This window comes from Mobula hypostoma, chromosome 27, assembly GCF_963921235.1.
Source record: "Mobula hypostoma chromosome 27, sMobHyp1.1, whole genome shotgun sequence".
Classification (NCBI taxonomy): domain Eukaryota; kingdom Metazoa; phylum Chordata; class Chondrichthyes; order Myliobatiformes; family Myliobatidae; genus Mobula; species Mobula hypostoma.
In genome coordinates this window covers 4,546,997-4,563,811 of record NC_086123.1, presented here as the reverse complement: position 1 = coordinate 4,563,811, position 16,815 = coordinate 4,546,997, and the positions used below count along the sequence as shown (strand labels likewise).

Below are 16,815 nucleotides of genomic sequence, written 5' to 3'. Positions count from 1 at the left end.
ACCCTATACAATAACCAGACTTAGTCAATATACCATGTCAAATTACTAACCCCATAGATCCAGGGACCCCTAATCCATTACCAATAGATGTGAATCATTGTTCTTCACCCTCAGTAAACTAAACAGCTATCATCACAGACTGTAACTGAAAATCAGCAGGCGTTGATAAATAGACCTAGATCAATTACCCCACAAATAGAACATAGAATACTACAGCACAGTACACACCCTTCAGCCCACAATGTTGTGCCGACCCTTAAACCCTGCCTCCCATATAACAACCCACCTTAAATTCCTCCATATACCTGTCTAGTAGTCTCTTAAAAATCCTAATCAATAAACCATGTCTGAATTAATAATTCCACAATTTTGATTTCCAATCAATAATTTGACAGATTCTAATCAATTGCCCAAATACCTTAATATATATTACGTGTTCTCAGTATGATGAATAAACATACTGATGTAGCCAAGAATCCTTTCAGAATGGACACCATGAACCTACTGATCTGAAACAAGATCCCTAGATAAACAGTTGATTAATGTATTTTTCATGACGTTAGCTAAGACACACTTACACTTACTTGAATGTTTTTGTTGTAGTCATTCCTGTCAAATTCACTGGGACCGTTGTCTTTGTTCCTCCTAACCAGGTGCCGTATACAGTTGAGTGTATTGAGTGTGGTGATGGAGGCACATACAAGCTATTTCAAATAAATAATTTACTAAACTGAATTCAGTTCCAATTTCCAAAATGTGTTTAATTCTCGTTTGCCTTATATCAATTTATGAGAGGAATCCATTCCTGGAAAAATGTTTTGTTAAAGAAAATTTCATGAATTCTAAAAGCTAGGTGTGATACATTTTGATGCAGCGCATTCATTCCCACATGCAAAGAGTAACCTTCCATTTGTTACCACAAAGAATAGTTTTGTAAATCAAAACCCAAAGGATTTTGTATGTTCATGATTCCAACATTTGTAAATCAATAAACTACGGTACTAATCCTCTGCAACAACAGTGCATAGGTTCTTGTGTATTTGTTATGTATGGGGTGACTCAAGACCCGTTTTCTCCCCCCAAGACCCCAGATGCAGTTGAGGAGGAGATGGTGATCCTTTCTGAGCAATTGCTGTAGTCTTCTAACAAAAATGCAACAGTGCAGTCAGGTAGGGAATTCTGTGATTTAGACTCGTTGACGTGAAAGGTAGGTGAAATCAGGATTATGTGTTTTACTAGGAGGGATTTGGAGCTGGTGTTTTCCCAGTCTGCTTGACAGATCTGGTTTCTTCATTGCAAAGTCTGCAAGAATATGTAGGGTTGGCTCTGTCTCTCATGCACAGTGAGAGGAAGAAGAGGTGGATAAATTGAGGGGGACGCAGTGAGCACAGCAAACTGATACAGTAAATAGACGTAGAGACATGCATGTAGGAGAGAGCAATCGAGTCACAGAAAGCAAAATAGGACATGGGGTGGGGGGAAGAGAGGGGGGAAAAAGCAAAAGCAAGAGAAAATAAGAACAGGAAGCAAATCCCAGAAGACATTGGAAAAGAGATAGTATGGGAGACTAAATGAGATTGGGGGGTTGTTAATGATGGTTGGGAAAGAGCAAGGATGAAAAAAAAACTGAGAAAGAGAAATTTAGGGTTAGGCTAAAGCAATAGAAGCATCAGGGAAAGGGAGCTGACAGTAGAAGCAGGTGGGCAGTTTCTGAGGTAGCATGTTCGTTCTGCGTGATTATGCCAGGTATCCAAGCACACCTGGTGCATTGAGTCACGGTTCTCAGTACCATTCCAAATGCTCTACTCAGCTGTTTAATGAGTATCTGTTCTCTACCACCCTCCCATGTACTGGTCAATATTCACATCAGACCATGATGGGAAATCATGGTGCTTATCACTGCGTGACAATGGGTGAGGCGAAGGCGATGAAAGGATTCACTAGGAGCCAATGAAAAACATCCAGAAACTAAACAGCATCCTGGGTTTGTACAGCGAACAAGTTCGAGATTTACAATACCATTTGTGTGAAAAGGTTTGTTCTAATTTTAACTCTGGTCCAGAGGAATCGTTTCACTGTCTTAACAAGCAAGCCCTCTCATTGTTTTAAGTCCCTGTACTGTGTCGTACTTCAGTCTTCTACAATCAAGATTACAAATCACATTTATGACCGTTCTGTAATTTAAACCTTTAAGCCCAGAAATAATGTTGGTGAATTTACACTGTATCTGTTCCAAGGCCAATGTCTGTAATGAAAGGTTCTATTCAGTTGACTTGGCAGATCTTTTAAATTATCTTTCACCGTGATGTGGTCAGATGACTGTTGAGTAATGGTTGGTTGATCATGGCTCATTTCCATCCCTTCCTTCTAACCTCAGATATCTCTCCCATTCCACAGGAGACCTACTAAAACCATTCCCTTGTTTACCCAGCTCTGATGAAAATTCACTGAACAGAAACGTTAACATTGTTTCTCTCCTCATAGGCCCGCTGAATATTTTCAACATTTTGATTTTATATGAATGTTTTTGAATATTAGAGCACTGTTTTCTAGTAATTAGGCTTCAACTCTGTGAAACTTCAGTGTAGGAAACCCTACTAGTTTGAGAATTCTGAGAAGGTCCATCTCTAACATGCTTATCAGCTTGGAAATTGCAAACTTCAGAAAAACAGAAGGCAGCACTATGCTTACTGCTCTGACTATCAACACCAGATGTACGTATCTAGATCCCACTCTACTGCGAACTAATGAAATTCAAAGTATCTCTACCCCCTAACTATTAATTTCCTTATGCTTTTCAGTAGCTCCGGTGACTTCTCAGAGGTTGTAACATCCCAACGTTCTCTGTAGTCCATTGTTACAACACATTCTGCTTTTGACGAGGCAAGGATACAAATGAGTTTGTTTATTTGGATTCTGTAACTGCCCAAGTTCTGTTACTGAGGAAATCTAAAAGTAGCGTGCACTACTGAGTTTGCAGATTAAAAGAAACACACATTAACTTTCATTATGGTTTTGAAATTTGAACAATCTGTCCTCTTAGTTCGTATTTCCTAAACGACTGGACCCTCAACAAGATCTGCCTGATAACTGTTTGCGATTCACGTGCAATGTCACCTAGATCTCTGTATTTTACAGAGAACTTAACTGCTTTCATCTGATTTTTGCCCTGAAGCACAATCTAACAGATAACCCGTTAGTATCCTACAGTCCAGACTGGTGAGTGAGTTCCCAGAGGATAAGCCGTAAGCCATCATCTGCACTCAGAGAGAGGAATAAAATAGACTCAGTGGCCATTTCATTCGGAACCCCGTGCACCAGCTCGTTGATGCAAATATTTAATCAGCCAATCATGTGACAGCAACTTAATGCATTAAACATGTGTTTGAGGTTCAGTTCAAACATCAGAATGAAAAAAGAAATGTCATCTATGTGACCTTGACCATGGAATGACTATTGGTGCCAGACTGAGTATCTCAGAAATTACTGATGTCCTGGGATTTACAGAGAGTGCGCAAAAGCAAAAAGGCATCGAAAGTGAGCAGCAGTTCTGTGGGTGAAAATACCTTGTTAATGAAGTCAGAGAGTGGCCAGACAGATTCAAGCTGACAGGAAGGCGATAGTAACTCAAGAACACACTACAACAGTGTCTCTGAATGCTCAACAAGTCAAACCTTGAAGTGGATGGACCACGAGCATACACACAGTGATAACCGTATTAGGTACTGGAAGTACTTAATAAATTGGCCACCAAATAAGTGTAGGAGATTGTTAGGAGGAAAGCAACACTTATTTTTGTAGCCTTATAGTAGTTAGAGGGTGATACGATGCATCTAATAAAGCCTCAGTGTAGTTAGTGAGATCACTGATTACATTGGAGAACAAATATTTTTGAAAGTGTTGCTGGGTCAGCTGTTAAAGCCAGGGAGGCAGAGATGCTGCTGAACTGGGGTGAACAGCATCAGGAAAATAATCCTTGGAAATTAGGATAAGCGGAGTCTGGTTATCGTGAACAGATCCAACACACATTTCTTTAAGGAAAATACACTTCGAAACTTCTCACAGAAGTTGCTGGAGCTCTGGAAATTTCCACTCCAGAGGGTTGTGGGGGCCAGATCATTGATGGTACAGAAGATACTTTTTTAAAAGATCAAGGAACTGAGACAGAAAAGGAGATTGAGCCTAGGGCTGATATGGCAGGCTTGAGGGACTCCTGCTCATATTTTCTTTGGTTCTTTCTCCCGTCACTGCCCACTGCAACCACCTCGCCCCCTAACCCCACTGAGACAGACCAACTCAGAACAGATATGACACCAGGTCTGCCTGACTCAACTGCTAAATGCTCACTCAGCCCAGCCAACAGCCGCACAATAATGCCACTGAACGGAAAAGACAGCTGCATCTTAACATGGGTTTGTACAAAACCACACATAGTTGTAAAATTAAAGACAGCAACAAGACTTAAGGGAATATATTAAAACTTTGTGTGTCACAAAAAAAATTACACAATTATTTGTTGCTCAGTGCAGAAATCGACTCATTGCTGTAGCATTCTTATTTTGAGGATCGGGGTCTCACAAGAACCATCAAAGACACGCGTCACTTCAAAGTTATAAAAAGCGTACAAATTCACCAACTTTAAATCATGATCACTTTGCAAGTGATTCACAACTATAGTTCCAGAATTTAATTAACCAGAGTCGAACAGCATTGTATACTCTGCTCCCTGTGTCCACTGTTGTGAGGTTCCCCACACCGAGATGTACAAATGGCTTGTAGAGTTCACACATTAACGGAGGCAACAATCCCGTGTCAGTGTTCATTATGATGAACCACCACTTCCAAAGGGCTTTTCCTGTCTGGGCCCCATGAATTCCAGTCCTTCAATTGGGATTTCCTTTTCTTTGATGGCTTTCTGTAATTGAAATAAAAAGCTCAGGTTGCATTGAAAACTTAAATCAACCAAAAAATATTAATTTTACAAATAAATCACTACACATTAAGTACCAAAAAGAGAAAATATTCCATTTGATACCAGTGGCTTCTTAAAGAATTGGACATGCGTCCAGTGGCCACTTTATTAGATACACTTGCTCGATAATGCAGATATCTAATCGGCCAATCATGAGGCAGCAACTCAATGCATTAAAGCATGCAGACATGGTCAAGAGGTTCAGTTGTTCAGGCGACACATCAGAATGGTGGGGGTGGGGGGAGAAGAGACGGGATCTAAGTGACTTTGACAGTGGAATGATTGCTGGTGCCAGATGGGGTGGTTTGAGTATCTCAGAAACTGCTTTTCTCCCGAGATTTGTACACACAAGTCTCTAGAGTTTACACCCCCCCAAAAGAAAAACGTATTGAGCAGCAGTTCTGTGAGCAATATTTCTTGGAGAAAGTAGATGGGGGAGAGAATGTTGTTCCCCAACAAGGAAGAGTAGATTTAGGGGTGACTGCTGCTCCTTCCAACCCCGCGGCGGCCTTACCTTCACGCATTCCTGGTACTGCTTAAAGAGCTCGCTGCACGGGTCCGCACTGCGCTCTCCCTTCAGGAACTTCTCGGCGAACCAGCGGTTGAAGCACAGGTCGTAGCCGCGCTTCAGCTCCAGGCACTCAGAGCCCACACTGTTCATGGTGGCCAGGCCGCCCGCCGCCCGCGCCTCGCCTTCTGGGCACCCGTCCCGACGTCATCAGCCGGCGCCGCAGCGGGCCGTGATGGCCCCGGACTCGGGTCCGGACGCCGGCCGAGCCCTCCTCCCCGTCCACACTCACAACGCCGGGAAGGGAGGCCAAGCCTCGGCGCCGCTTGAAGGAAGACACGCGGGTTCAAGGTCCGCGATCGGGCTGCTCCCCGCACTTTGCGTCGGCGATGGCTGGCCGGACCGGACCGGATCCCAATCCCGATCCCGGAATGTCCCCGTGCCGCCCCCGCACCCTCCCCGATGCCTGCGGCCGGCCGGGGTCCATTTTACGTGTTACCAGCTCAATTTAAAATAGAAGTGAAGTGGCTGAGTGTAAAAAGCGATCGCCCGAACAGGGACTTGAACCCTGGACCCTCAGATTAAAAGTCTGATGCTCTACCGACTGAGCTATCCGGGCCCTGGCCAACCACCCGCCGACAGTAATTTTGGAGCATTGAAGCAAACTTCTGCAAACAACTTGACAAGGTGACATACACTGCCGGAGGAACTCAGCAGGTCAAGCAGAAAGGAATTAGCAGTCAGTCCGCACTTCGGGCCGAAACACTACACCAGGACGTCGGTAGGGAATATCGACCATCCTTTTTCCTGCACAGATATTGCCGCTTTTTTTTTTGTTTAAATCATGCAAACATTTCTTCTGCAAACTACTCACATTGGCATTCCCTCCCCCCTTGATCTAATTTAGATTATTGAATAAATCTCCTTCACAATCTATCAGATAGAATTGCACCCTTGTTGTTTACTTGCACTGCACTTTCTCAGTGGCTCTGGCAGTTTATTCTGCATCCTGATACTGTTTTACCTTGTACTACCTCAATCACTGCGTAATTGGTCTGAATGAGCTGTGCACAACAAGCTTCTCACTGTAGCTCGGCACACGTGACAATAAACCCATTCCAATTCCAATCCACTTCCAATACATTTGTGAAATTCTGCAGAACACTCATCAGAGATTACCTATAAGCAACAGTTCTCAAATACGACGTGAATTGTTTTCGTTAACACTTGTGTTTATTAAATGCGGTTTTGGAATTTATACTTCCACGTTCAACAACTTCATGGCAATCCTGTTCCCCAGGTGATGTACAGTATACAGTATACAGCTGGGCAAGCCCTTTCAGCGGCACGGCCTATCATTAGGAAGTTTGGTGGCAGGGAAGTGACCTTCTTACTCTGACTCCTCATCTTTTTTTCCTGCTGACGGGTCTCGGGCCGAAACGTCGACTGTACTTTTTTTCCATAGATGCTGCTTGACCTGCTGAGTTCCTCCAGCATTTTGTGTGTGTTGCTTGGATTTCCAGCATCTGCAGATTTTCAAGCAACACACATAAAAATTGCTGGTGAACGCAGCAGGCCAGGCAGCATCTCTAGGAAGAGGTACAGTCGACGTTTCGGGCCGAGACCCTTTGTCAGGACTAACTGAAAGAAGAGCTAGTAAGAGATTTGAAAGATCTGCAGATTTTCTCCTGTTTGGAATTATAGGCTATATAGCCTGGCTTCAGTTGTTGGCAAGATAAAAGAGTAAGAATGAGATTTCAGGGTACTTGGAAGCACACAAAACAGGAAAGATACCAGCATGGATGGAAGATTGGTTGACTGCCTGAAGGTAAAGAGAGAATAAATGGGGCCTCATCAAGTTGGCTGCGAATTTACTGGTGTCCTGCAGGGGCCGCTGTTAGGTTCATTCTGTTTTCACGTCAATAATTTAGATGACAGAATTGATGGATCTGTAGACAAGTTTGCGGATGCTGCAAAGATGGGGAGAGGTGCAGGTAGTGTTGAGGAGGCAGGGAGTCCGCAGAGGGATTTGCACAGATTAAGAGAATGTGCAGAGAAGTGGCATCTGGTGTTAGGGCATATTCTGGCCTTAGGGTGTATAACAAAATATTAACTTCAGCAGCCAATCTTTAGACCTGAGCATGGTCTGTAGATTAAATTTAAAATGCAGGTTCCTAGAGCTGTGAACAGCAGTTAATTGAAAAAACAGAGTGGAGTGTGGGTGAGAAGAAGGATGTCTGAAAGTTATATGTATCTCAAAGGAAGCATTGCAAATATGGAATTGTCCTTTGATCTTTATCATATAAAGTATCATGTAGGGTCGAACAGGCCTCGTCCTCTGAAAGGGCCTCGATATGATGCCTGCTGTACTTCATTTTGTTGAATAAAAGACTACTCCATATCTACCAGCTGTGTCTCTCCTGTGATTTTGTTGATATTACAACAAATGGAATACAGTGCAGGGAAGTGTATGGTCATGCTCTTTGGGAGGAGAAATAAAGGTAAAGGTGATTCTCACTGATATTTTATAAACCCACTGATTCTCACAGCTACCTGGTCTCTTCCCACCCTGTTACTTGTAAAAGTGCCATGCCCTTCTCTCAATTCCTCTATCTCTCCTGCTCTGCTCTCAGGGTGAGGCTTTTCATTCCAGAACTAAAGAGAAGTCCTCCTTCTTCAAAGAAAGGGGCTTTCCTTCCTCCACCATCAATGCTGCCTTCAAATGCATCTCTTCCGTTTCATGCACATCTGCCCTCACCCCATCCTCCCGCCACCCCACCAGGGATAGGGCAAGCATTCGTGTCCAGCACATACTTCTCCAAAACTGCCATCTCCAGCGGGATCCCACCACCAAGCACATCCTTCCCTCCCCCTCACTTTCTGCTTTCCACAGGGATTGCTCCCTGTGCAACTGACTTGTCCATTTGTCCCTCCCCACTGATCTCCCTGCATATGGCAATATGACAGTGACCTTTCAATCTTTTTTAATGCTGGTGACAGAGGGATAAACATTAGCTGGAGGGGAAACTCCCCATCTCTTCTTCCAAGTTTACCAGTTCAGGGAGTAGAGGGCCTTGTTTTAACTTCTCATGCGAAACCCGATGGCTTGAGACGTGTGCTGAGAAAAGGCACTGGGAGAATTGACTCAGAGTTGGCTGAGTAACCATAAGCCACAGGAGCAGAATTAGGCCATTTGGCCCATTGAGTCTGCTCCACCATTCAATCATGGCTCATTTATTTCCCTCACAACCCCAATCCCCTGCCTTCTCCCCATAACCTTTCACATCCTGATAAATCAAGAACCTGTCAACCTTCGCCTAGGTATACCCAATGACTTGGCCTCTACAGCTGCCTGTGGCAATGAATTCCACAGATTCACCACCCTCTGGCTAAAGAAATTCCTCCTCATCTCTGTTCTAAATAGATGTCTCTCTATCTTGAGGATTTTCCCTCTGGTCCTAGAATTCTCCAGCAAAGGAAACATCCTCTTCACATCCACTCTGTCTTGGCCCTTCAACATTTGATAGGTTTCAATGAATTTCCCCACTCTTTCTTCTAAATTCCAGCAAATACAAGACCAAAGCCTTCAATCACTGCTCCTATGATAACCCTTTCATCCCCTGAATCTTTCTCGTGAACCTGCTCTGAATCCTCTCCAATATCAGCACATACGGAGCCCAGAACTGCTCACAATCCTCCAAGTGAAGCCTCACCAGCCTTATACAGCCTCAATTTTACATCCTTTCTATTAAACTCTAGTCCTCTTGAAATGAATGCTAGCATTGTATTTACCTTCCTCACCATAGACTCAACCTGCAAATTAACCCTCAGGGAATCCTCCACGTGGACTCCCAAATCCCTTTCCACCTCGGATGTTAGAATTTTCTCCCCGTTTAGAAAATAGTGTATGCTTCTATTCCTTCTACCATGATTATACACATCTCGACACGGTATTCCATCCGCCACTTCTTCGCCCATTCTCCTAATCCGCTTAAGTCCTTCTGCATCAGATCTGCTTCCTCAGCACTACCAGCCCCTCCACCTGTCTTTGTATCTTCCGCAAACTTGGCCACAAAGTCATCAATTCCACCATCCAAACTGTTGACCGACAACGTAAATAGAAGCAGTCCCATCACAGATCCCTGTGGAACATCACTAGTCATCGGCAGTGTAATCCCTTTATTCACACTTTTTGTCTCCTGCCAGTCAGCCAATGCTCTATCCATGCTAGTATCTTTCCAGGAATACCATGGGCTCTTACCTTGTTTAGTAGCCTCAGATGCAGCACCTTGTCAAAGTCCTTCTGAAAATCTAAGTACAAGTACACAACATCCACCGAGTTTCCTTTGTCTTTCCTTCTTGTTACGCCTTCAAAGAATTCCAACAGATTTGTCAGGCAAGATGTTCCCTTAAGGAAACCATCTGACTTTAGCCTGTTTTGTCACATGCCTCCTGAGACCACAACCTTACCAATTGACTCCAACAACTTCCCAATAACTGAGGTCAAACTAACTGGCCTATAATTTCATTTTTTCTGCTTCCCTCCTTGAAGAATGGAGTGACATTTGCGATTTTCAAGTCCTCCAGAACCATCCCAAGATCTATTGATTCTTGAAACATCATTACTAATGCCTCCACAATCTCTTCAGCTACCTCTTTCAGGACCCTGGGGTGTAGTCCATCAGGTCTAGGTGACTTATCCATCTTCCGACCTCTCAGTTTCCCTAGCACCTTCTCCTTATTAACAACAACTGTACTCACTTCTGCCCCCTGACAGTCTCAAACTTCCGGCACACTTCTAGTGTCTTCCACAGTGAAGACTGATGCAAAATACTTATTCAGTCTGTCCGCCATTTCCTTGTCCACATTACTATCACTCCAACATCATTTTTCCAGCAGTCTAATGTCTACTCTCACCTCTCTTTTACGTTATGTATCTGAAAAATCTTTTGGTATCATTTTTGATATTATTGGCTGGCTGACCTTCATATTTCATTGTCTCCTCCGCCCCCCACCTGTTTTTTTTTAGTTATCTTCTGTTGTTTTTTTTTAATTCCCCAATCCTCTAACTTCCCATTAGTTTTTGCTCTATTATATGCCCTCTTGGCTTTCATGTTGGCTTCAACTTCTCTTGTCAGCCATGGTTACACCATTCTGCCTTTAGAATACTTTTTCTTCTTTGGGATGTATCTGTCCTGTGCCCCTGGAATTGTTCCCAGGAAGTCCAGCCATTGCTGCTTTGCCATCATTCCTGCTAGTGTCCTCTTTCAATCAATTTTGGCCAGCTCCTCTCTCATGCCTCTGTAATTCTCTTTACTCCACTGTAGTACTGATATATCTGACTTTAGCTTCTCCCTCTCAAATTGCAGGGTGAACGCTATCATATTATGATCATTATTTCCTAAGGGTTCCTTTACCTTAAGCTCCCTAATCATATCCAGTTCATTACACAACACCCAATCCAGAATTGCTGATCCTCCAGTGGAGGCATTCTACAAATTCTCTCTCTTGGGATCCAGCATCAATGTGATCTTCCCAATCTATCTGCATATTGAAATCCCACATGACTAACATAACATTGGCTTTTTGACATGCTTTTTCTATTTCTTCTTGTAATTTGTAGACCACATCCCGGCTACTGTTCAGAAGCTTGTAAGTAGCTTGCATCATTTTCAGTACGCTGGATGAACTCAGCAAGTCAGGCAGCATCAGTCAGAAATGATGAGTCGACGTTTCGGGCCGGAACCCTTCGTCAGGACTGAAAAATGAAAGGTGGGGAAAGATTTGAAGAATGCTTGTAGCTTCGGTTGAAAGACCAGTAAATTGAAAGACAAAGTGGTGGGGGAAATGGTTCCACCTCCTTCTTCTACTACCCATTGTTTCCAGGGCTATGACGTCAATGCTTCCCCTCCCCCATCCCCTTTGTCTTTCAAATTACTGGTCTTTCAACTGACGCTACAAGCATTCTTCAAATCCGTCCCCATCTTTCATTCTTCAGTCCTGACGAAGGGTTCCGCCCCGAAATGTCGACTCATCATTTCTGACTGATGCTGCCCGATCTGCCGAGTTCATCCAGCGTACTGAAAGTGTTGCTTTGATCTTTTACAGCATCTGCAGATTATTTTGTGTTTACAGCTTGTATCAGGGTCTCCTTTTCCTTGCAGTTTCTGCACTCTACCCACAAGGATTCTACATCTTCTGATCCTATGTCACCTCTGTCGAAAGATTTGATTTCCTTTTTTACCAGACAAAGAGCAGCAGGAAGATTCTTGAATGAGAAGGAGGTGTTAGAGGGGCTCAGGAACTGACCAAACATCATTTACTATACATCCATTATCTCAAACTGTCCAATGGTTATCTGTGATAAGAATGTATCTATTTAAACTTTATGCTAGAACCCATCTCCAATATTTGTTTCTTTATAGTCTACCAAGATGCACAAAAACATGGAGGGCTTGAATTAACAGGAGCGATTGGACAGGTGGAGTCTCTTTCCCTGGATCGAAGGAGGCTGAGGGTGACATGATAGATGTATATGGCACACAGAAGCTACATAACCACTGCCTGTTTCCCATGTTAGGGACGTTTAAAACTAGAGGCGAGGAAGGAAATTTAAAGAAGGTCTGAGGGGTAGATTTTTCACAGTGAGTTGTCGGTATCTGGAATGAGCTGCCAGAGGATGTGGTGAAGGCAGGAACAGTAACAACATTTAAAAGGGTCCTGACAAGAACGCAGAGGGATATAGCTCAGCACTTCCTTCCATCCCATCCATCTCTACAACGTGTTGCTTACGGAAGGTTACTTGTCTCGTCACGGATGCCTGCCACCCTGGTCATTCCCTTTTCTGGAAGAAGATTCTGGAGTTTGAAAACCTGGATGACTAGATTCAAGAACAACTTCCTCCCCCGACCAAACACCTCTTTTTACACCCTCTTTTCTGGTGATCGCGCCATATTCTTCGTCTCTTAACTCCACCTTCTCTGTTATTAGGTTATCGTCACTTTAAGCATTACTTCACATGACATCGGAGTCATTGCACCATTCTGTTCTTGCGTGCTCTTTGCTGTTTTGAGTGTATTCATTATTACCAAGTGGGCTTCGGGCAGGCAAAGGGTTCCTGTGCACCCTGGTATATACCACAATAACCTAATCTGAATCGGAATTGTTGCAGGCAAAATGGATTAGAATATTTGTTAACGTTGCTGTAAACATGTTGTGCAAGAGGTCTATTGCTCTTCTGTAATTTATTTACATAATTTTATTGTAACATATAGCAATCTGTTGTACCTACACTGTAGTGCTGCCACAAAACAACACATTTCATGACTTATGTTAGTGACAATAAACCTGATTCTGATTCTTTGCTGTATTCTCTGGCTCTCTTCAATTCATTTAAACCTAGGTGTAAACTTGTTCCATTATTCCTAAACCCTGCTGCAGTTCTCTACAATATTCCAGTGGAGTGACTAGGGAGAGAGGACGAGGACACAGTTCATGCTTAATTGCACTGTGGTGGCCCACAGTGAAAACACAGAGGATCAGACGTGGCTGATAACAAATGTGAAAGGTGGTGAAGGGATGGTGTTGTCTGTGGGGCATCAGTAGGTCATGATTTACCCCTATAACAATCACACCTTCAAAGGTACATTATTGACTGCGAAGCATCAAGGGACGTTGTCTGGGAGAAGAATTTATGATGAAGCACTATTCACTCAGATTTTTACCACTGATTATATGAGAATGAAGATTAATAGTTGGATTTAATTTAAAGAATAGTCAGGGCTGTTTCAGCACGATGTTGCAGTGAGGTGTTAAAGCAGCCCGCAAGTACCTCAGGGTGTTCCGACAACATACTCACTGATTTGAATATCAATTGAGTTTTCTTCTTGACCTCTTTGAACTTGGTGATCCAGATCCAAGACACACCAGCCACTGTTCTCTGGGATATAAAGTTAATGTGTGAACTCAACAGCCAGCAGTTTAGCACATCTAGGCAGTTGGAAAAGTAAGCAGGATATGGTCCTGCTGAAGGGTCTTGGCCTGAAATGTCCACTGTACTCTTCTGCATAGATGCTGGCTGGCCTGCGGAGTTCCTCCAGTATTTTGTGTGTTGCTTGGAGTTCCAGCATCTGTCGATTTTCTCTTGTTTGTGACAGGATATAATTTGAAGGAAACAAAAGGTTTGATACCCTTGAAAAATGTAAGTTTTTATTTAATGTTGAATGTGTGTTCATCTTGTGGCAATAAAATATGGTGGAATCCCATGTGTTCTCCAGTGAGCAGTTTATTGGGCTGTACAGACTAATTATAAAATTCCCTGTTTGCCCAGGTCGGAACCAGGATACAACTTATTTTAATTATGGAGACTACCTTCAAGGTCAAAAAACAAACTGTTTTAAAAGCCCAAATATTAACAACTGAAAGCAGCTAAACTGGGGTACATCTTGAACAAGGCTATGGTGAGTTTCTGTAAGATGAAAGGTAGAGGTCACTATTCATGTGCATAAGGATTTTACAATCTTAGCACATAGTGGTCGTCGACAAACACCTTGGAAATTATGGTGTTTGAAAGTGGTGAACAAGACTGAACATCCCTCACCTCACCTATTCTGTGTTCGATGACGCTTCTGGAGGGAAGGCAATCTTTGGGAAGAACTAGAATGAAGGAGAAGATTGTTGTGGTGATAACATACCATTGACCCCTATTGAGACAAGTCTGCCTTTGAATGATGACTTTGATGACTTATGTAGTAAACTCTAAACTGGCTGACAATTTCTGATAGGCTTCTTGATTTATAGACTTCTGAATCAAACTCAGAATCAGAATTATTACTGATGTGTCATGAAATTTGTTGTTTTGTGGCAGCAGTACAGTGCATAAAATTCATAAAATTTACTATAAGTTACAAAAATAGTGCAAAGGACAAATAATAAGGTAGTGTTAACAGGGTCATGGACCATTCAGAAATCCGATGCAGATTTTTATTTTATAAAATGTTGAGTCTCTCTTCAGGCTCCTGGACTTCCTCCTGATGGTAGTAATGTGAAGAGGGCATGTGTCACAGATGGTGAGGGTGTTTAATGACTGTCAGGTTAATAGATGGATTGTGCTGATACTTTGGCTTAGATCTGTCAAGTAATGATCATGTTGCCAGTCCTGTAACACCTCAAATTTAAACTCAATTTCTGGTGGGACTTCTACAAGCATAGGAAGGAGATGGTTCGAAAGGATGTAGATGAGGAGAACAGGGCAAGATCATGTCAAGTTCCATACACAACTTGTCTTTCTTCTGTAACGTTATTAATGTTGCCATTCCACATCTCCATTGTGAAAATTAGTTTCAATAGTTCCAGGATGGATAGATTTGTGGGTAAATAATTTCACTTATTAATAATTCCTTGTTTTCTTGATCAGTATCTGAGGTTAGACCATCAAGTCATATATGTAGAACTGGCAAAGGAGTACAGACCAAGTATAAACTCAGCCATGGTCATACTGAATGGTAGATTCCAGGAGCGAAGTTGCCTACTTCGACTCCCATTTTGGGTTCTCATATTCAGCAGTTTCAATATCTGTTATTCCTGTAGCTAGAAACAGTCTTTGACTGCGTATAACTCATCCCTTATACCCTGTACTACTAGGACAGACTGTCCATATTTGACAGCTTTTGCTGGGGCCCTACTCCTTACCTGTTGTTATAGCAAATGCTGCAATACAGCAAATAGCAACAGAGTCATACCCTCAGTTCTAATCAACAAGCTCCAACACCTGGGCCTCTGTAACCCCCTCAGCAACTGGATCCTGGACTTCTTCAGTCAGTGTGGATCAGAACTAACATCTTCCCCTCACTGATGCACCTCAAGGACGTGTGCTTAGTCCACTACGCTACTCTCTCTATACCTGTAACTGTGCGTCTTGTCACAGCTCAAACTACACTTGTAAATTTGCCCATGGCACAACTACTGTTGGCAGAATTTCAGATGGTGGCAAGGTGGTGTACAGGACCAAGATAGATCAGCTGGTTGAGTGGTGTTACAACACTTCGCACTCAACATCAGGAAGAGGAAGTCAAGTGAACATACACCAGTCCTCATCAAGAGCTCAGAAGTGGAAAGGATGAGCAGCTTTAATTCCTGGTTGTCAGCCTCTCTGAAGATCTGTCCTGGCCCAACATATTGATGCATTAACAAAGAAGGCATGTCAGCAGATGTATTTCATGAGGAATTTGAGATTTGGCATGTCGCTAAAGACCAGCAAGGTTCTACACATGTACTGTAGAGCGCCTTTTAACTGGTTGCATCACTGTCTGCACAGGATCAAAAAGAACTGCAGAAAATTGTAGTCTGATCCAGCTTCACCATGGGCACTAGATTCCCAGTATCCAGGACACCTTTATGAGGCAGCGTCCATCTTTTAATGACCCTCATCACCCAGGACATACCCTATTCTCATTGCTACCAGTGAGGTGGTGGTATAAGAGTAGCTTCTTCCCTTCTGCAACCACGGTTTTTGCTCTCTCTTTAGAGTACTTATTTAATGATTTTCATATATACTTATTGTAATCTGTTTTATTTTTATGTATTGCAATGTACTGCTGCCACAAAACAAATTTCAGGACATGTGCCAGTGATATTAAACCTGATTCTGATCAAGTCCCCTCACAAATATTTCTGTGTCCTTACTTCTATGACTGTTTCTACATACAATGGTCCATTTGTTAGTCCATTAGTAGAATCAAAGAAAATTTGGACCATTGTGTTTGAAAATCAAAATGGAGTCATTCCTCATACTTCATATTGACCAAGTTTAGATCTTGTATACCATGTATTTATAAAGGAGTTCAGGGGAGTAAATGGTATACTGCAGTTATGGAAAGCCCTGGCTAAATCTGTGCAAGTGAGCAACATTCATAGGCATAAAATACCATACGCTTGCAATTTATTTGATCATTAGGATGTTACTTCATTGAATGTGGGGACTCCAAATAACTGAACAGTAAATACAAATTTATTAAATTTATTCCCTGAATTTAACCCACATAGTTCCTCCTCCACAATTTAAAGCACCTTGGTTTTGAAAGTAATTCAGTTCTGATCAATACCTAGAATCGCATGAAAATTCCCCACCATCTGCATAAATATCTAAAGTACAGCTTACCAAGATTGGAAATTAACCATGAAGTACAACACACTGTCAGTGACCTGGAAATTAGTAACAAATTAAGACCATTAATGTAGTTCTGATAGTCTTTAAACCAAAATATTTCCAGATACTGCCCGACTTGATGAGTGCTTCTGGCTTTTGTTTTATTTTAAATTTCTAGCATGCTTTTAA

At 42.6% G+C, this 16,815-nt stretch overlaps 1 protein-coding gene and 1 non-coding gene across 2 annotated transcripts; both read right to left on the bottom strand.

Moving 5' to 3' along the window:
* Nucleotides 1-4,633: 4,633 nt before the first annotated feature.
* Nucleotides 4,634-5,783, bottom strand: triap1 (TP53 regulated inhibitor of apoptosis 1). The gene is made up of 2 exons (XM_063034207.1): nt 5,487-5,783; nt 4,634-4,915 (listed from the first exon to the last, which is right to left on the bottom strand). The coding sequence occupies exons 1-2, from the start codon at nt 5,631-5,633 to the stop codon at nt 4,823-4,825; spliced, it is 240 nt and encodes a 79-aa protein (XP_062890277.1). The 5' UTR covers nt 5,634-5,783; the 3' UTR covers nt 4,634-4,822.
* Nucleotides 5,784-6,026: 243 nt separating this feature from the next.
* Nucleotides 6,027-6,099, bottom strand: trnak-uuu (transfer RNA lysine (anticodon UUU)). Its single transcript has one exon. It is a non-coding gene; the product is annotated as a tRNA-Lys (tRNA).
* Nucleotides 6,100-16,815: the final 10,716 nt, after the last annotated feature.

Bases quoted from the DNA above. Each gene is read 5' to 3' on its own strand.
- triap1 (XM_063034207.1), bottom strand. From the start codon at position 5,633: ATGAACAGTGTGGGCTCTGAGTGCCTGGAGCTGAAGCGCGGCTACGAC. The intron at 4,916-5,486 runs GTAAGGCCGCCG...TTTCAATTACAG, and splicing joins AGTACCAGGAATGCGTGAAG to AAAGCCATCAAAGAAAAGGA.